The following is a 21,440-nucleotide window of genomic DNA, read 5'->3' as shown; positions in this document are numbered from 1 at the left end:
GTCATAAAACATAAATACATATGTTACATATATTTATGTTATATATACTTTATATATGTATAAATGTACACAAATATAGTAATAAATATAATAATATCTAATAAAGTGGTTAAGATATCTCACCTGTTCATACAGTGTCATAGCAAACTTCTGGTGAGTGATACAAGATTTAGAGGTACACATGTCTGCATCTCTGCTTGGCACTATATGAAAATGAATCCTCTCCAATATATTTTCCTGATTTAAAAAATTAAGACAAATGAGTTGTGAATCTTACAGACGACACTTTACAATATAACTCTTTTTAACTTTACAAAAATATTTTTACAATTTTCCAAAGTGTTAAATTTAATAGTGCTATATATACTGTCAGTTTTTCAGCTTTCCTCCTTAATCAACCCTTCAAATGCTGTTCAATTATTCATCTTTTGTAGCATTAACTTTTTAAAAAAATGTAATAAAAGAAATATAATGTCACATATGATTTTAATAAATATTTTTAAAATCCTTTAAAAACTAATTCATGGTAGCTAACACCTGGAATTTAATATTAGAAAACATAAGTTTCCTATGTTACCAGCATTCTCACATTGAAGAAAAGCAGCTAATCTTTCAAAAATCCTACTTGGAACATTTTTATAGTCTATAAAACTCACATTAAAATAGCAGCAATAAAGGTTTACATATCTACACTAATATCCTAATACAAGGATTCTGCTCTGCAAACAAATTTCATATGAAATTTCAAATTTGTAATACAGATCAATAAGGAGTAGTTATTTCTTTAGCAAATAATCCTTCTTTTTTTAAAAAAAAGCTTGTCTAATGGATTCTTTAATTAGCTAACTTTCCCCTCCTTTGCCCCAGGAAATTTAAAACCATTCCATTATTTAAACTGAAATTTCTAGATATTCTATAAATTACAATATCATGTATTAGTACACTTCATTTAAGTGAAAATAAACTACAAAGTTTGGTATTGTACAAAATATATTTTAAGTAACGAATCAATTAGGAACTTGAGAAATATGAAACCATATGACAATGTGTGCTGTTTTTGACACATTTTAATCAACATGGAAAGTATGCTAAGCATTACACTAGTCAGAAAGCTTTCCATCTGTCCAAGGAGACAATAAAGATGCTTATTAGAAAAATGATAACAACAGGGGCACCTGAGTGGCTCAGTTGGTAAAGTGGCCAACTCTTGGTTTCGACTCAGGGAGCAATCTCAGGGTCCTGGGACCAAGCCCTGCATCGGGGTCTTTTTGGGGATTATGCTTGGGATTCTTTCTCTCTCCCTCTACCTCAATCCCTCCCCCAACTCGTGCTGTCTCTCTCTCTCAAATAAATAAATCTTTAAAAATTGATAATAACATATAAATGAAAAATGAGTTCTTTCTTTTTTTAAATAATAAACGGGGGAAGGGCAGAGGGGAAAGGGAGACAAGCAGACACCCCACTGAGTGGGGAGCCTGATGAGGGGCAACACCAAATGAATTCTATACATAAGAAATTCTACAGAAATCCGGGATCCCTGGGTGGCGCAGCGGTTTGGCGCCTGCGTTGGCCCAGGGCGCGATCCTGGAGACCCGGGATCGAATCCCACGTCAGGCTCCCGGTGCATGGAGCCTGCTTCTCCCTCTGCCTGTGTCTCTGCCTCTCTCTCTCACTGTGTGCCTATCATAAATAAATAAATAAATAAATAAATAAATAAATAAATAAATAAGAAATTCTACAGAAATCCAGTGAATTTAAAATGTGTTTGAGGAGGGATCCCTGGGTGGCGCAGCGGTTTGGCGCCTGCCTTTGGCCCAGGGCGCGATCCTGGAGACCCGGGATCGAATCCCACATCGGGCTCCCGGTGCATGGAGCCTGCTTCTCCCTCTGCCTGTGTCTCTGCCTCTCTCTCTCTCTGTGACTATCAAAAATAAAAAAAAAAAAAAAAAAAAAAAAATTAAAAAAAAAAAAAAATGTGTTTGAGGAATATAACCATGTCATTAGGAGGGAAAATTCCAGGAGAAAACGAAGAGGTAAACTGGAGTTAACTGTAAATGGCCTTAAATGTCAGAAGAGAGTCCAGATTTGAATCACAGGAATATCTGAAGGGCAAAGATTAATCTGAAGAAAATTTTATTAACCTGTTGATCATTAAAAAAACACTCTAAGGGGATAGGCTGAAAGGATACGAGTACTCCCTGCTGAGAGTAGGGGTCTGAACTAGTACGAAATGGTTTCATGGAAATAATGTGTCAAGGAAAACCTCATCAGAGGTTTTCTGATGAAAGAATTTATGGAATTTGCTAAACAGATACAAGACTAAGGAAAAGAAATGACTACCTCTTTAAATATAGGTAACATTGATAACACTGACACATTTAATAATCAACACGTATACTGTAGAAGGTATGTGAGGTTTAGTTACTATTCAAAGGAATGCTGGTGGTAACACAGAGTCTTGGAACATCAACCCCAGTCAGTGATTCTCCACCCAGAATGAGATGTGTATCAGAACTGCTGCCCCTGATAGCTGCCCACAAAATCCTCTTCTCTTCCAAAGAGAATTATTGCATGTCATGAGAAATGCTACTGCTCAGAATACATTGCACATAAACCCTATGGAGGCAGAACACAGACTTAAGTGACATAATTTATATTTAATAAATGTATGTTCCAATAAATAAATTTTAAAATATTCCAGGAGTCTAATACCCAATAAAAATGACAGTAGCACAAATAACCAAAATCAAAAGTCATGAGACACAGATGGTCTTAAACTGAACTTTGAAGGGCAGGTAAGACATGGATCCATTGAGCAGTTATGATTCTTTCCCACTGTTAGAAATTTATGCTTCATTTGTCTCAAAATTCATATCATCTAAGGAAAAGGAACTAGTATCCTGATTTAAGGATTATCTGAAATACTTACAAAGCATTCTGCAGCATCATCCATAAGACCCAGCTGAAATCGCTGCTCATCTTTGAAGCTTTCCGCTAGAGCGTGCCTTATGTTGTCTGAGGGAAGTGCTTTTTCTCGACTGTGTTGAAACTGTGCAAATATTGTCTGGGGATCAACAAGTACATCAGTAAGTTTAAAGCCAACAACTAAAGGAACAGTTCCGTAATTTCATTATAACACAGTGAAACTCGTAACACTATACCCAGAAACTAATAGTCTTTTGCTCTAAAATTCCATATAAATATTATTTATAACAGTAATGTATAGAAATGCATGCTCCAGCCTCGAAATCAAATATTAGTGTGCACAGAATTAAGTGAGTTTTCAGTTCCTATCCTCAGAGATTCTGATTGAGTATGCTGAAGGGCAATTTTTAAACTGTTCCCAGCTATTCTGACCCAAGTTGTTTTTTTAAAAAGATTTTATGTATGTATGTAAGAGAGAGCATGCACAAGAGAGAGCACAAGTGGAGGAGAGAGGCAGAGGCAGAGAAAGAAGCAGATGCCTTGCTGAGCAGAGAGCCTGATGCGGGGCTCAATCCCAGAACCCTGGGATCATGACCTGAAACTAAGGCAGATGCCAAACCCACTAAGCCATCCAGGTGCCCCTGATCCAAGTTGTTTAATGAAGAATTCTGAGATAAGTTGCTGTAAATCTAAAAGTATGTATAGGAATTAAAGTTATGTTAACCAAAAATAAATATATAATAGCATAAAAATTAGTAGGAACTCACTAGTCTTTAAAAAAAAAGTAGCTTAAACGAACTTTTAGAATTTTTTGTTTCTCCCTAAATAAACCTCAGAAAATTACAAACTCTGATTATATAAACAAAAATTGTATAACTTCAATGGAATGACAATTTCCTGCTAATCAAGTTTGCTTTCAAAAACTGACACTACAATTTGCATGAAGTGAGAAAAAAGATTACTTTTGATTTTTAAAATAGTTTTCTTTCAAATCATCAGTTTTCCTCACTTAGAACATTATTTCTAACCTAAGAAACAGTGAAAACATTCAGGAACATGTGATTATAGATGTTAATCTAGTTTTCCACTTTCCTTAGACTTTTTTTTTTTTTTTTATGATAGTCACACAGAGAGAGAGAGAGAGAGGCAGAGACACAGGCAGAGGGAGAAGCAGGCTCCATGCACCGGGAGCCCGAGTGGGATTCGATCCCGGGTCTCCAGGATCGCACCCTGGGCCAAAGGCAGGTGCCAAACTGCTGCGCCACCCAGGGATCCCCTCCTTAGACTTTAAGCAAGAAAAACTTTCTAATAATTTCCAGTTTTATGACAATCATCTTAGATAGGGGAAAAAGAAGATTTTCGGTGACAACCAACCATATAAGGACTGGCCATATTAAATTCTTAATTAGCTCAAGGGGTATGTCATCTCAAAAACATTTTTTTTCCAGATCAATATATGGCAGGCTAAGAAAATATTTCAAAAACTGTTCCACTATTGCAAGAAAATCTAATTTGTAAATTTAAAATTTAAGAATAAAGATGACAAATGATATTAGAACTATAATTTTTCAGCTATGATTACAAATATGAAAAAATCAGTATTTTCAGATGTCATTTCTTATTTAGGTAATTAACTTTTCAAAGTAATGTTTAAGATATTAGTCCTACACCTGAGTATCATTCATTTGTCATCTGTTTTGGGGTTGTTTTTTTTTTAAAAGATTTTTATTTATTTATTCATGAGAGACAGAGAGAGAGAGAGAGAGAGAGAGAGGCAGAGACAGAGGCAGAGGGAGAAGCAGGCTCCACGCAGGGAACCCGATGCCGTCAATCCCGGGACTCCAGGATCACGCCCTGAGCCAAAGGCAGGCACTAAACTGCTGAGCCACCCAGGGATCCCCGTCATCTGTTTTTTGACTTAGTATATGTGAAGTATCTTCACAGAAAACAAAAACCCTGCCCTTATGGGGCATACATTCTAGTTGTAATAAGGAGAAGGCAAGTAAGTAATTATATAGAATGTCAGAATATGATAAACACAATGGAGAAAAATAAGAAATAAAATACAAGAGAGACAAAGTATTACAATAGAAATAAAGATGCTGAGAGTAGGAGGGAGGTTAACTATTACTTAGGGTAGTCAGGAAAGGCCTCATTGATGTCCACATTTGAGGATTAGCATAAAGGAAATAAGGTATTAGCCACAAAAACATCTAGAAGATAAACATTCTAGACAAAAGGAATAACAATGAAAACAGTCAGAAATGGAAGCCAGCTCTGAGAAACTGCAAGAGTCAGCCAGTCTATCTAAAGAGCAATATGTGAGACAGAGAGTGTGTTTTGGGTAAGTGATAGGGAGGTAGGCAAGTGATTGTGTAAGGCCATGAAAAGATTTAGGCTAGAAATTTTAACTATACGAGTTTTTACAAATGGACAAAATATCCAAAGTTAACTGTGGCATAAATAAAATGTGATACTGTAATTTGATCTAAGTTTATTCTTTATTCCCTAACAGCAGTGAACAGCAGGGAATTCTTTATTCCCTAACCCTATTTGCCATGTTCTAAAAAAGAGAATATAAAATTGTCTTCTTTGGTGAGTTTATTCAGGAACATAAATCAAAATAAAGCAGGAAAATGGTTTTTATTTTCTTGTATGTACGTATGCATTTAAGAATATTCAAGAATGTAAAAGAATGAAATGTTTATCTCTGTAACATGTTAATAAAATCTTAAATTCTTGGGCAAACAATGACATAAATGAGATGCTAATATATACATGATTCCCTGCTTCTACCTTTGTCTCTCTTCTATTTATTCTCATCCAAGTAGCCAAAGAGATCTAGTCCAAAGATTCTATCTAGTTCAAACAGATTATATCACTCTTCCACTCAAAACAATCTGGAGACTTCCTAAAACACTCAAGAGAAAAAGCCAAGGTTCTCACATAGGTCTTGAAGGATCTATACAATAAGGACTCCCATTCCAGATAACATACAAACCATAACAAACCACCGCAAAACTCAGTTACTAAAAATAACATTTATTTTGATCACAAATCACCAAGTTCGGTGAGGATAGCTCTACTCTGCTCCACTGGGAGTTATCTGGGACATTATGAATGCTGGGACCTAGAATCATCTGACGGTTGCTCACGTCCATCAAGCAGTTGATGCTGGTTGTTGGTGCTGCCTATCTGCTTAGACTTCTGCTTTAGCTGTGGCCAGCCTGGCTTCCTCACCACATGGTGGCTCACTCCCAAGAATGACACCCTAATTTACAGCCAGGTGGAAATTTTATCACCTTTTCCAATCTAACTTAACCTCAGATGTCTGCAGCATCATTTCTGTCAGTTTATTTGGTGAGCGAATCGTTAAGGCCAACCTATATTCAAAGAACTAGACTCTACCTTTTGATAGGAAGAGTGCAGAAGAGGGGTGCCTAGGTGGCTCAGTTGGTTTGGTGTCCAACTCTTGATTTCCACTCAGGTCATGATCTCAGGCTTGTGAGGATCAAGCCCTGTGTCAGGCTCTGCCCTGGGCATGACAGTCTGCCTAGGATTCTCTCTTTTTCTCTGCCTCTCCCCGCTCATGCTCTTTCTTTAAAAAAAAAAAAAAAAAAAAAAAAAAAAAAAAAGTACAGAAAAATCTGCGGTAATGTTTTATTTTTAAAGTATCTATCTATCTATCTATCTATCTATCTATCTATCTATCTATTTAGAGCTGCAGGAGTGCGGGGATGGGTAGAGGGAGAAAGAGAGAGAACCTCAAGCAGGATCCTCACTGAGTGCAGAGCCCAAGGTGAGCCTTCTCAATGTCACAACACTGAGATCATAACCTGAGCCAAAATCAAGAGTCTGATGCTTAACTAACTGAGCCACCCACACGCCCCTGCAGATATGTTTTACAATCACCACAACTTACCTTACTTCTAAGTTCATCTCTTATCACTCTCTGCCTTGCTCACATAGCTTCTGCCACTGAGATTTCCTTGAATATATCACCACGTTCACCTCAGGGCCTTTGCAGTTACCATTTCCCTGCTTGCTCAGAATGCATCGCTCCATCACCTTTTCCAGATAATGGTTTAAACTTTCCCAGTGAGGCTTTTCTGGCTATTCAACATTCTATTCCCTTTCCCTGTTTTATTTCCCCCCTCCCCTTTAAATTATTAGCATCTAACACACTTTATATTTTACTATAAAAAATATACTTACTTATTTTCTCCTCCCCTACAAGAATATAAGCTCCATGAGAACAGAGGTTTTATCACCTTGTTCACTGCTGTAAACTCAGTAACTACAGCAGTGCACAAAATTCAGTAATAGTTCAAAAAACATTTCATAAAATGAATAAAGAATTCCTCCAGGGCACCCCGGGTGGCTCAGTGTTTTAGTGCCACCTTCAGTCCACGGCGTGATCCTGGAGACCCAGAATTGAGTCCCACATCAGGCTCCCTGCATGGAGCCTGCTTCTCCCTCTGCCTGTGTCTCTGCCTCTCTCTCTCTCTCTCTGTGTGCCTATCATAAATAAATAAATAAATAAATAAATAAATAAATAAATAAATAAATAAATAAATAAATAAATAAGAAATTCTACAGAAATCCAGCGAATTTAAAATGTGTTTGAGGAATATAACTATGTCATTAGGAGGGAAAATTCCAGGAGAAAACGAAGAGGTAAACTGGAGTTAACTGTAAATGGCCTTAAATGTCAGAAGAGAGTCCAGATTTGAATCACAGGAATATCTGAAGGGCAAAGATTAATCTGAAGAAAATTTTATTAACCTGTTGATCATTAAAAAAACACTCTAAGGGGATAGCTGAAAGGATACGAGTACTCCCTGCTGAGAGTAGGGGTCTGAACTAGTACGAAATGGTTTCATGGAAATAATGTGTCAAGGAAAACCTCATCAGAGGTTTTCTGATGAAAGAATTTATGGAATTTGCTAAACAGATACAAGACTAAGGAAAAGAAATGACTACCTCTTTAAATATAGGAAACTTTGATAAACACTGACACATTTAATAATCAACACGTATACTGTAGAAGGTATGTGAGGTTTAGTTACTATTCAAAGGAATGCTGTACTTATCAATATGGTGGTAACACAGAGTCTTGGAACATCAACCCCAGTCAGTGATTTTCCACCCAGAATGAGATGTGTATCAGAACTGCTGCCTGATAGCTGCCCACCAAAATCCTCTTCTCTTCCAAAGAGAATTATTGCATGTCATGAGAAAGCTACTGCTCAGAATACATTGCACATAAACCCTATGGAGGCAGAACACAGACTTAAGTGACATAATTTATATTTAATAAATGTATGTTCCAATAAATAAATTTTAAAATATTCCAGGAGTCTAATACCCAATAAAAATGACAGTAGCACAAATAACCAAAATCAAAAGTCATGAGACACAGATGGTCTTAAACTGAACTTTGAAGGGCAGGTAAGACATGGATCCATTGAGCAGTTATGATTCTTTCCCACTGTTAGAAATTTATGCTTCATTTGTCTCAAAATTCATATCATCTAAGGAAAAGAACTAGTATCCTGATTTAAGGATTATCTGAAATACTTACAAAGCATTCTGCAGCATCATCCATAAGACCAGCTGAAATCGCTGCTCATCTTTGAAGCTTTCCGCTAGAGCGTGCCTTATGTTGTCTGAGGGAAGTGCTTTTTCTCGACTGTGTTGAAACTGTGCAAATATTGTCTGGGGATCAACAAGTACATCAGTAAGTTTAAAGCCAACAACTAAAGGAACAGTTCCGTAATTTCATTATAACACAGTGAAACTCGTAACACTATACCCAGAAACTAATAGTCTTTTGCTCTAAAATTCCATATAAATATTATTTATAACAGTAATGTATAGAAATGCATGCCCCTGCTCGAAATCAAATATTAGTGTGCACATAATTAAGTGAGTTTTCAGTTCCTATCCTCAGAGATTCTGATTGAGTATGCTGAAGGGCAATTTTTAAACTGTTCCCAGCTATTCTGACCCAAGTTGTTTTTTTAAAAAGATTTTATGTATGTATGTAAGAGAGAGCATGCACAGAGAGAGCACAAGTGGAGGAGAGAGGCAGAGGCAGAGAAAGAAGCAGATGCCTTGCTGAGCAGAGAGCCTGATGCGGGGCTCAATCCCAGAACCCTGGGATCATGACTGAAACTAAGGCAGATGCCAAACCCACTAAGCCATCCAGGTGCCCCTGATCCAAGTTGTTTAATGAAGAATTCTGAGATAAGTTGCTGTAAATCTAAAAGTATGTATAGGAATTAAAGTTATGTTAACCAAAAATAAATATATAATAGCATAAAAATTAGTAGGAACTCACTAGTCTTTAAAAAAACGTAGCTTAAACGAACTTTTAGAATTTTTTGTTTCTCCCTAAATAAACCTCAGAAAATTACAAACTCTGATTATATAAACAAAAATTGTATAACTTCAATGGAATGACAATTTCCTGCTAATCAAGTTTGCTTTCAAAAACTGACACTACAATTTGCATGAAGTGAGAAAAAAGATTACTTTTGATTTTTAAAATAGTTTTCTTTCAAATCATCAGTTTTCCTCACTTAGAACATTATTTCTAACCTAAGAAACAGTGAAAACATTCAGGAACATGTGATTATAGATGTTAATCTAGTTTTCCACTTTCCTTAGACTTTTTTTTTTTTTTTTTTTTTTTTTTATGATAGTCCACACAGAGAGAGAGAGAGAGAGTGAGAGAGAGAGGCAGAGACACAGGCAGAGGGAGAAGCAGGCTCCATGCACCGGGAGCCCGAGTGGATTCGATCCCGGGTCTCCAGGATCGCACCCTGGGCCAAAGGCAGGTGCCAAACTGCTGCGCCACCCAGGGTTCCCCTCCTTAGACTTTAAGCAAGAAAAACTTCTAATATTTTCCAGTTTTATGACAATCATCTTAGATAGGGGAAAAAGAAGATTTTCGGTGACAACCAACCATATAAGGACTGGCCATATTAAATTCTTAATTAGCTCAAGGGGTATGTCATCTCAAAAACATTTTTTTCCAGATCAATATATGGCAGGCTAAGAAAATATTTCAAAAACTGTTCCACTATTGCAAGAAAATCTAATTTGTAAATTTAAAATTTAAGAATAAAGATGACAAATGATATTAGAACTATAATTTTTCAGCTATGATTACAAATATGAAAAAATCAGTATTTTCAGATGTCATTTCTTATTTAGGTAATTAACTTTTCAAAGTAATGTTAAAGATATTAGTCCTACACCTGAGTATCATTCATTTGTCATCTGTTTTGGGGTTGTTTTTTTTTTAAAAGATTTTTATTTATTTATTCATGAGAGACAGAGAGAGAGAGGAGAGAGAGAGAGGCAGAGACAGAGGCAGAGGGAGAAGCAGGCTCCACGCAGGGAACCCGATGCGTCAATCCCGGGACTCCAGGATCACGCCCTGAGCCAAAGGCAGGCAAATAAACTGCTGAGCCACCCAGGGATCCCCGTCATCTGTTTTTTGACTTAGTATATGTGAAGTATCTTCACAGAAAACAAAAACCCTGCCCTTATGGGGCATACATTCTAGTTGTAATAAGGAGAAGGCAAGTAAGTAATTTTTTTTTTTTTTTTTTTTTTTTTTGCAAGTAAGTAATTATATAGAATGTCAGAATATGATAAACACAATGGAGAAAAATAAGAAATAAAATACAAGAGAGACAAAGTATTACAATAGAAATAAAGATGCTGAGAGTAGGAGGGAGGTTAACTATTACTTAGGGTAGTCAGGAAAGGCCTCATTGATGTCCACATTTGAGGATTAGCATAAAGGAATAAGGTGTTAGCCACAAAAACATCTAGAAGATAAACATTCTAGACAAAAGGAAATAACAATGAAAACAGTCAGAAATGGAAGCCAGCTCTGAGAAACTGCAAGATTCAGCCAGTCTATCTAAAGAGCAATATGTGAGACAGAGAGTGTGTTTTGGGTAAGTGATAGGGAGGTAGGCAAGTGATTGTGTAAGGCCATGAAAAGATTTAGGCTAGAAATTTTAACTATACGAGTTTTTACAAATGGACAAAATATCCAAAGTTAACTGTGGCATAAATAAAATTGTGATACTGTAATTTGATCTAAGTTTTTTCTTTATTCCCTAACAGCAGTGAACAGCAGGGAATTCTTTATTCCCTAACCCTATTTGCCATGTTCTAAAAAAGAGAATATAAAATTGTCTTCTTTGGTGAGTTTATTCAGGAACATAAATCAAAATAAAGCAGGAAAATGGTTTTTATTTTCTTGTATGTACGTATGCATTTAAGAATATTCAAGAATGTAAAAGAATGAAATGTTTATCTCTGTAACATGTTAATAAAATCTTAAATTCTTGGGCAAACAATGACATAAATGAGATGCTAATATATACATGATTCCCTGCTTCTACCTTTGTCTCTCTTCTATTTATTCTCATCCAAGTAGCCAAAGAGATCTAGTCCAAAGATTCTATCTAGTTCAAACAGATTATATCACTCTTCCACTCAAAACAATCTGGAGACTTCCTAAAACACTCAAGAGAAAAAGCCAAGGTTCTCACATAGGTCTTGAAGGATCTATACAATAAGGACTCCCATTCCAGATAACATACAAACCATAACAAACCACCACAAAACTCAGTTACTAAAAATAACATTTATTTTGATCACAAATCACCAAGTTCGGTGAGGATAGCTCTACTCTGCTCCACTGGAGTTATCTGGGACATTATGAATGCTGGGACCTAGAATCATCGACGGTTGCTCACGTCCATCAAGCAGTTGATGCTGGTTGTTGGTGCTGCCTATCTGCTTAGACTTCTGCTTTAGCTGTGGCCAGCCTGGCTTCCTCACCACATGGTGGCTCACTCCCAAGAATGACACCCTAATTTACAGCCAGGTGGAAATTTTATCACCTTTTCCAATCTAACTTAACCTCAGATGTCTGCAGCATCATTTCTGTCAGTTTATTTGGTGAGCGAATCGTTAAGGCCAACTATATTCAAAGAACTAGACTCTACCTTTTGATAGGAAGAGTGCAGAAGAGGGGTGCCTAGGTGGCTCAGTTGGTTTGGTGTCCAACTCTTGATTTCCACTCAGGTCATGATCTCAGGCTTGTGAGGATCAAGCCCTGTGTCAGGCTCTGCCCTGGACATGACAGTCTGCCTAGGATTCTCTCTTTTTCTCTGCCTCTCCCCGCTCATGCTCTTTCTTAAAAAAAAAAAAAAAACAAAAAAGTACAGAAAAATCTGCGGTAATGTTTTATTTTTAAAGTATCTATCTATCTATCTATCTATCTATCTATCTATCTATTCTATCTATTTAGAGCTGCAGGAGTGCGGGGATGGGTAGAGGAGAAAGAGAGAGAACCTCAAGCAGGATCCTCACTGAGTGCAGAGCCCAAGGTGAGCCTTCTCAATGTCACAACACTGAGATCATAACCTGAGCCAAAATCAAGAGTCTGATGCTTAACTAACTGAGCCACCCACACGCCCCTGCAGATATGTTTTACAATCACCACAACTTACCTTATTCTAAGTTCATCTCTTATCACTCTCTGCCTTGCTCACAAAGCTTCTGCCACTGAGATTTCCTTGAATATATCACCACGTTCACCTCAGGGCCTTTGCAGTTACCATTTCCCTGCTTGCTCAGAATGCATCGCTCCATCACCTTTTCCAGATAATGGTTTTAAAACTTTCCCTGTGAGGCTTTTCTGGCTATTCAACATTCTATTCCCTTTCCTGTTTTATTTCCCCCCTCCCTTTAAATTATTAGCATCTAACACACTTTATATTTTACTATAAAAAATATACTTACTTATTTTCTCCTCCCCTACAAGAATATAAGCTCCATGAGAACAGAGGTAAACTGGAATTAACTGTAAATGGCCTTAAATGTCAGAAGAGAGTCCAGATTTGAATCACAGGAATATCTGAAGGGCAAAGATTAATCTGAAGAAAATTTTATTAACCTGTTGATCATTAAAAAAACACTCTAAGGGGATAGGCTGAAAGGATACGAGTACTCCCTGCTGAGAGTAGGGGTCTGAACTAGTACGAAATGGTTTCATGGAAATAATGTGTCAAGGAAAACCTCATCAGAGGTTTTCTGATGAAAGAATTTATGGAATTTGCTAAACAGATACAAGACTAAGGAAAAGAAATGACTACCTCTTTAAATATAGGTAACATTGATAACACTGACACATTTAATAATCAACACGTATACTGTAGAAGGTATGTGAGGTTTAGTTACTATTCAAAGGAATGCTGGTGGTAACACAGAGTCTTGGAACATCAACCCCAGTCAGTGATTCTCCACCCAGAATGAGATGTGTATCAGAACTGCTGCCCCTGATAGCTGCCCACAAAATCCTCTTCTCTTCCAAAGAGAATTATTGCATGTCATGAGAAATGCTACTGCTCAGAATACATTGCACATAAACCCTATGGAGGCAGAACACAGACTTAAGTGACATAATTTATATTTAATAAATGTATGTTCCAATAAATAAATTTTAAAATATTCCAGGAGTCTAATACCCAATAAAAATGACAGTAGCACAAATAACCAAAATCAAAAGTCATGAGACACAGATGGTCTTAAACTGAACTTTGAAGGGCAGGTAAGACATGGATCCATTGAGCAGTTATGATTCTTTCCCACTGTTAGAAATTTATGCTTCATTTGTCTCAAAATTCATATCATCTAAGGAAAAGGAACTAGTATCCTGATTTAAGGATTATCTGAAATACTTACAAAGCATTCTGCAGCATCATCCATAAGACCCAGCTGAAATCGCTGCTCATCTTTGAAGCTTTCCGCTAGAGCGTGCCTTATGTTGTCTGAGGGAAGTGCTTTTTCTCGACTGTGTTGAAACTGTGCAAATATTGTCTGGGGATCAACAAGTACATCAGTAAGTTTAAAGCCAACAACTAAAGGAACAGTTCCGTAATTTCATTATAACACAGTGAAACTCGTAACACTATACCCAGAAACTAATAGTCTTTTGCTCTAAAATTCCATATAAATATTATTTATAACAGTAATGTATAGAAATGCATGCTCCAGCCTCGAAATCAAATATTAGTGTGCACAGAATTAAGTGAGTTTTCAGTTCCTATCCTCAGAGATTCTGATTGAGTATGCTGAAGGGCAATTTTTAAACTGTTCCCAGCTATTCTGACCCAAGTTGTTTTTTTAAAAAGATTTTATGTATGTATGTAAGAGAGAGCATGCACAAGAGAGAGCACAAGTGGAGGAGAGAGGCAGAGGCAGAGAAAGAAGCAGATGCCTTGCTGAGCAGAGAGCCTGATGCGGGGCTCAATCCCAGAACCCTGGGATCATGACCTGAAACTAAGGCAGATGCCAAACCCACTAAGCCATCCAGGTGCCCCTGATCCAAGTTGTTTAATGAAGAATTCTGAGATAAGTTGCTGTAAATCTAAAAGTATGTATAGGAATTAAAGTTATGTTAACCAAAAATAAATATATAATAGCATAAAAATTAGTAGGAACTCACTAGTCTTTAAAAAAAAAGTAGCTTAAACGAACTTTTAGAATTTTTTGTTTCTCCCTAAATAAACCTCAGAAAATTACAAACTCTGATTATATAAACAAAAATTGTATAACTTCAATGGAATGACAATTTCCTGCTAATCAAGTTTGCTTTCAAAAACTGACACTACAATTTGCATGAAGTGAGAAAAAAGATTACTTTTGATTTTTAAAATAGTTTTCTTTCAAATCATCAGTTTTCCTCACTTAGAACATTATTTCTAACCTAAGAAACAGTGAAAACATTCAGGAACATGTGATTATAGATGTTAATCTAGTTTTCCACTTTCCTTAGACTTTTTTTTTTTTTTTTATGATAGTCACACAGAGAGAGAGAGAGAGAGGCAGAGACACAGGCAGAGGGAGAAGCAGGCTCCATGCACCGGGAGCCCGAGTGGGATTCGATCCCGGGTCTCCAGGATCGCACCCTGGGCCAAAGGCAGGTGCCAAACTGCTGCGCCACCCAGGGATCCCCTCCTTAGACTTTAAGCAAGAAAAACTTTCTAATAATTTCCAGTTTTATGACAATCATCTTAGATAGGGGAAAAAGAAGATTTTCGGTGACAACCAACCATATAAGGACTGGCCATATTAAATTCTTAATTAGCTCAAGGGGTATGTCATCTCAAAAACATTTTTTTTCCAGATCAATATATGGCAGGCTAAGAAAATATTTCAAAAACTGTTCCACTATTGCAAGAAAATCTAATTTGTAAATTTAAAATTTAAGAATAAAGATGACAAATGATATTAGAACTATAATTTTTCAGCTATGATTACAAATATGAAAAAATCAGTATTTTCAGATGTCATTTCTTATTTAGGTAATTAACTTTTCAAAGTAATGTTTAAGATATTAGTCCTACACCTGAGTATCATTCATTTGTCATCTGTTTTGGGGTTGTTTTTTTTTTAAAAGATTTTTATTTATTTATTCATGAGAGACAGAGAGAGAGAGAGAGAGAGAGAGAGGCAGAGACAGAGGCAGAGGGAGAAGCAGGCTCCACGCAGGGAACCCGATGCCGTCAATCCCGGGACTCCAGGATCACGCCCTGAGCCAAAGGCAGGCACTAAACTGCTGAGCCACCCAGGGATCCCCGTCATCTGTTTTTTGACTTAGTATATGTGAAGTATCTTCACAGAAAACAAAAACCCTGCCCTTATGGGGCATACATTCTAGTTGTAATAAGGAGAAGGCAAGTAAGTAATTATATAGAATGTCAGAATATGATAAACACAATGGAGAAAAATAAGAAATAAAATACAAGAGAGACAAAGTATTACAATAGAAATAAAGATGCTGAGAGTAGGAGGGAGGTTAACTATTACTTAGGGTAGTCAGGAAAGGCCTCATTGATGTCCACATTTGAGGATTAGCATAAAGGAAATAAGGTATTAGCCACAAAAACATCTAGAAGATAAACATTCTAGACAAAAGGAATAACAATGAAAACAGTCAGAAATGGAAGCCAGCTCTGAGAAACTGCAAGAGTCAGCCAGTCTATCTAAAGAGCAATATGTGAGACAGAGAGTGTGTTTTGGGTAAGTGATAGGGAGGTAGGCAAGTGATTGTGTAAGGCCATGAAAAGATTTAGGCTAGAAATTTTAACTATACGAGTTTTTACAAATGGACAAAATATCCAAAGTTAACTGTGGCATAAATAAAATGTGATACTGTAATTTGATCTAAGTTTATTCTTTATTCCCTAACAGCAGTGAACAGCAGGGAATTCTTTATTCCCTAACCCTATTTGCCATGTTCTAAAAAAGAGAATATAAAATTGTCTTCTTTGGTGAGTTTATTCAGGAACATAAATCAAAATAAAGCAGGAAAATGGTTTTTATTTTCTTGTATGTACGTATGCATTTAAGAATATTCAAGAATGTAAAAGAATGAAATGTTTATCTCTGTAACATGTTAATAAAATCTTAAATTCTTGGGCAAACAATGACATAAATGAGATGCTAATATATACATGATTCCCTGCTTCTACCTTTGTCTCTCTTCTATTTATTCTCATCCAAGTAGCCAAAGAGATCTAGTCCAAAGATTCTATCTAGTTCAAACAGATTATATCACTCTTCCACTCAAAACAATCTGGAGACTTCCTAAAACACTCAAGAGAAAAAGCCAAGGTTCTCACATAGGTCTTGAAGGATCTATACAATAAGGACTCCCATTCCAGATAACATACAAACCATAACAAACCACCGCAAAACTCAGTTACTAAAAATAACATTTATTTTGATCACAAATCACCAAGTTCGGTGAGGATAGCTCTACTCTGCTCCACTGGGAGTTATCTGGGACATTATGAATGCTGGGACCTAGAATCATCTGACGGTTGCTCACGTCCATCAAGCAGTTGATGCTGGTTGTTGGTGCTGCCTATCTGCTTAGACTTCTGCTTTAGCTGTGGCCAGCCTGGCTTCCTCACCACATGGTGGCTCACTCCCAAGAATGACACCCTAATTTACAGCCAGGTGGAAATTTTATCACCTTTTCCAATCTAACTTAACCTCAGATGTCTGCAGCATCATTTCTGTCAGTTTATTTGGTGAGCGAATCGTTAAGGCCAACCTATATTCAAAGAACTAGACTCTACCTTTTGATAGGAAGAGTGCAGAAGAGGGGTGCCTAGGTGGCTCAGTTGGTTTGGTGTCCAACTCTTGATTTCCACTCAGGTCATGATCTCAGGCTTGTGAGGATCAAGCCCTGTGTCAGGCTCTGCCCTGGGCATGACAGTCTGCCTAGGATTCTCTCTTTTTCTCTGCCTCTCCCCGCTCATGCTCTTTCTTTAAAAAAAAAAAAAAAAAAAAAAAAAAAAAAAAAAGTACAGAAAAATCTGCGGTAATGTTTTATTTTTAAAGTATCTATCTATCTATCTATCTATCTATCTATCTATCTATCTATTTAGAGCTGCAGGAGTGCGGGGATGGGTAGAGGGAGAAAGAGAGAGAACCTCAAGCAGGATCCTCACTGAGTGCAGAGCCCAAGGTGAGCCTTCTCAATGTCACAACACTGAGATCATAACCTGAGCCAAAATCAAGAGTCTGATGCTTAACTAACTGAGCCACCCACACGCCCCTGCAGATATGTTTTACAATCACCACAACTTACCTTACTTCTAAGTTCATCTCTTATCACTCTCTGCCTTGCTCACATAGCTTCTGCCACTGAGATTTCCTTGAATATATCACCACGTTCACCTCAGGGCCTTTGCAGTTACCATTTCCCTGCTTGCTCAGAATGCATCGCTCCATCACCTTTTCCAGATAATGGTTTAAACTTTCCCAGTGAGGCTTTTCTGGCTATTCAACATTCTATTCCCTTTCCCTGTTTTATTTCCCCCCTCCCCTTTAAATTATTAGCATCTAACACACTTTATATTTTACTATAAAAAATATACTTACTTATTTTCTCCTCCCCTACAAGAATATAAGCTCCATGAGAACAGAGGTTTTATCACCTTGTTCACTGCTGTAAACTCAGTAACTACAGCAGTGCACAAAATTCAGTAATAGTTCAAAAAACATTTCATAAAATGAATAAAGAATTCCTCCAGGGCACCCCGGGTGGCTCAGTGTTTTAGTGCCACCTTCAGTCCACGGCGTGATCCTGGAGACCCAGAATTGAGTCCCACATCAGGCTCCCTGCATGGAGCCTGCTTCTCCCTCTGCCTGTGTCTCTGCCTCTCTCTCTCTCTCTCTCTCATTCTGTGTGTGTCTCTCATGAATAAATAAAATCTTAAAAGAAAAAAAAAAAGAATTGCTCCAAAATAATGAAAAATGTAACATTTCTAATGTTTCTATACTATTTAGAATATTTTTAACTGCCCTTACATAAAAGTGAGGGAAAAAAACCCATAAACCTGAATAAATCATACTTTAAGAATTCACATTCAAAGCTCTAAGTCACTTGACAATGAACTTTATTTTCAAATAAAGTGGCCAAATATGTCAAACCAAACAATCAAGTAAAGTGAAATTTTTGGCAAAACAATTAATAGTAATTTTCCAGTACTATTAAAAGGTTACCTTTAATGCACAAAATATGCAGGCATCTCCCTGACAAACATGCCCAGTTAGAACCCGCAAGCTTCTTCGAAATATATCCAATTGCCATAAAACCTAAGAAATTATAAGAAAGAAACAATGAAAAAGGAAATACAGTAAAGTGTTTCTCCCTACAATAAAAGATAGATTTGAGTATTTTTTAAATTGCAGAGGGCTAATAACTTCTTTTAATCTCTTGTGCACAATCAGACATATGTAACTACTGAAACTAACAGCAATTATTAAACTGCTATATACATCTAGTGAATATATAAAAGATGGATTTAGAAGATATTCCTATTGATTCACATGTAAAAACTGACAGACATGGAATAAGAAAAAACTAATTCCTCAGTTAAGGATTTTATATGAAGAGGAAACATGGGACACTGAATAGAGGACTTGGCAGTGACATGAAAGAGGAAGTGATTATAATACTTGGAACAGACTGAACTTTAGGAAGGAAATATAATTGGAGTTGAAAGCCAGGGTGTATCAAATAAGGGTCAGTAGGTAACAGCCAGAAAAAGTGAGCAGAGGCCTGTGGTCTCTGTATATTGAATGACAAAGCGCCCAGCTGTGTGGTAACAGAGGGACAGTATGGTAAAAAGCATCAGTTAAGGAATAATACGAATGTATTTGCTGCAATTATTATCCATTCATCATTCGGTGCTGAAAGACAAAAACAACACCGTAATGGTTTAAATAAATCAGCCCAGTATTTAAAATCATTCTAAAAAAATTTGAAAACTATACAGTGGGGATAATTTTGCCTGGCTCATGGCATTCTTATAAGGATTAAATAACATGTATTAATATATAAAGTGCTTAGAGGAGTGCCCAGTACATAACTGGCATGCATGCAATGAATGCCAGCTGCTATTTGTTGCTGTAATTACTACTATAAGGAACAGATCTCCAAGCTTCCCTATATCTTTCCATCATTTCCTAAATAATATAACTTAGAAAATCCATTCGTGTTGTCTCATTTCTCCCAAATAGAAACAAAGATTAAGAAAAACAAATAATTTTAATACATTTCCTATATTTTCAATTACTCAATAATTGAAAATGGCCTCAATAACTAAAGGCCATTTCAGAATTTCCCTTTGACAGTTTTTTTTTTCTTAAAGATCACAAATAATTCAGTGTTTTTGCAAAGCACTTGAAAATGTTTAATAATTTTCTTGTAAAGCGCACACCTCTGATCATAACATAAAATACACGACATTGGAATTCATTCATCTGTCAAGATGAAGACCAGGACAGCACAAACTTGGAAAGTAGGCTTAATAATACAACATCTGAAGGCAGGCTGCCTGGGTATTAATTCTGGATTTACTAATTACCACCTCTTGGGCTGACTTCAGCAAATATTTTCTGAAACTCAATTTTCTTATCAGTAAAATGAAGATAAAAGCAGTACCTACCTCTTAGAATTGTTTTAAGAATTGGAGTACAGAGAACATATAGTGTTCAGGAAATACCAACACAAGTAAGAACACAATAAATATTAGTTATTAAAGATTATGACTTTGCTTTTAACTTAGAGAATTTAAAACCACACCATATGTCATAACTACTCAATTGTAGTTATGTCATCAGATAAAATCCTAAAATATTCAGCCAAAAGAGAATACCCTCCACAATGTTTATAAGACTAATGAAGTAACTCTTTCAAATATAACTGGAATGTTTTCTGGATTAGCAAAATGTTTAAGTTACACTAGATCCAAACTACAGAAAAAATATTTTATGTGACTTCTCTATACATAATTCAGTATAATCATTTAACCCCTATTTAAAAAAAATCTGTATCAAAAGTTATTCTAATTGTAGTTAACCCTTATCCTACTTCATTTTAAAATGTTGATTATAAACAACCAATAGGTAAACAAAGAAATCTTGCTATTTGCAACAACATGGAAGGAACTGGAAGGCATAATGCTAAGTGAAATAAGTCAAAGAAAAATAAATACCATTATGATTTGACTTATGTATGGAACTTAGGAAACAAATGAACAAACAAGGAAAAAAAGAATCCAAAAAAAAAAAAAAAAAAAAGAAAAAAAGAATCCAACTAAACAAGAGACTCTTGAAGAGTTTGGGGATGGATTAAATAGTTAAAAGGGATTAAGAGTACACTTATCTTGATGAGCACTGAGAAATGTAGAGAACTGTTGAATCACTCATAGTACATCTGAAACTAAACACTGCATATTATTTACACTTGAATAATAAAAAGACTGGGGTAGGGTTGAGGAGAAGTGCTTAGAAATGTGAAGGGGGTAAAAAAAAAAAAAAACCCTAGGACAAATGAAAATGGAAACACAACTTTTTGAAATCTATGGGATACAACAAAAGTAGTTCTAAGAAAGAAGTTCATGGCAATACAGGCTCTACCTCAAGAAATAAGAAAAGTCCAAATAAATTAACTTTACATGCAAAGACTCTAGAAAAAGAGCAAAGCCTAAAGTTAGTAGAAGTAAGGAAATAATAAAGATCAGTGTAGAAATAAATGAGAGACTTAAAAGGGAAAATTAGAAGAGACCAATGAAATTAAAAGCTGGTTCTTTGAGAAGATAAAAATCAATAAACCTCTCACCAGACTCATCACGAAAAAAAGAGAAGACCCAAATAAACAAAATCAGAAATGCAGGAGAAGTTACACCTTCTGGAATAGAAAGAAAATACCACAGAAATACACCACAGAAATACAAAGGACCGTTAAGAGACTACTATAGATGATAATAGGCCAACGAACTGAAAAACCTAGAAGGAACAGATAAATTCCTAAAAAAACACAACCTTCTAAGACCAAACCACAAAGAAATAGGAAATCTGAACAGAATGATTACAAGTAATGAAATTGAATCAGTCAC

General features: G+C 36.2%; 1 protein-coding gene across 2 annotated transcripts in view; it reads right to left on the bottom strand.

The window, feature by feature from the left end:
* USP53 (ubiquitin specific peptidase 53) overlaps positions 1–21,440 on the bottom strand; it is a 75,017-nt gene that overhangs the window by 29,717 nt on the left and 23,860 nt on the right. Inside the window, exons 3-5 of one of the 2 annotated variants that reach the window (XM_041758955.1) lie at positions 18,541–18,633; positions 13,705–13,839; positions 124–237 (exon numbers count right to left, since the gene is read on the bottom strand). In XM_041758955.1, coding sequence (XP_041614889.1) covers positions 124–237; positions 13,705–13,839; positions 18,541–18,633 — 342 coding nt within the window. Of the gene's footprint in view, positions 1–123; positions 238–2,929; positions 3,642–13,704; positions 13,840–18,540; positions 18,634–21,440 lie in introns of those variants that run through there. The other variant, XM_041758953.1, reaches the window with a different exon arrangement.

Source organism: Vulpes lagopus, chromosome 6 (assembly GCF_018345385.1).
Source record: "Vulpes lagopus strain Blue_001 chromosome 6, ASM1834538v1, whole genome shotgun sequence".
Classification (NCBI taxonomy): Eukaryota; Metazoa; Chordata; class Mammalia; order Carnivora; family Canidae; genus Vulpes; species Vulpes lagopus.
This window is presented reverse-complemented; position numbering and strand designations above follow the sequence as displayed.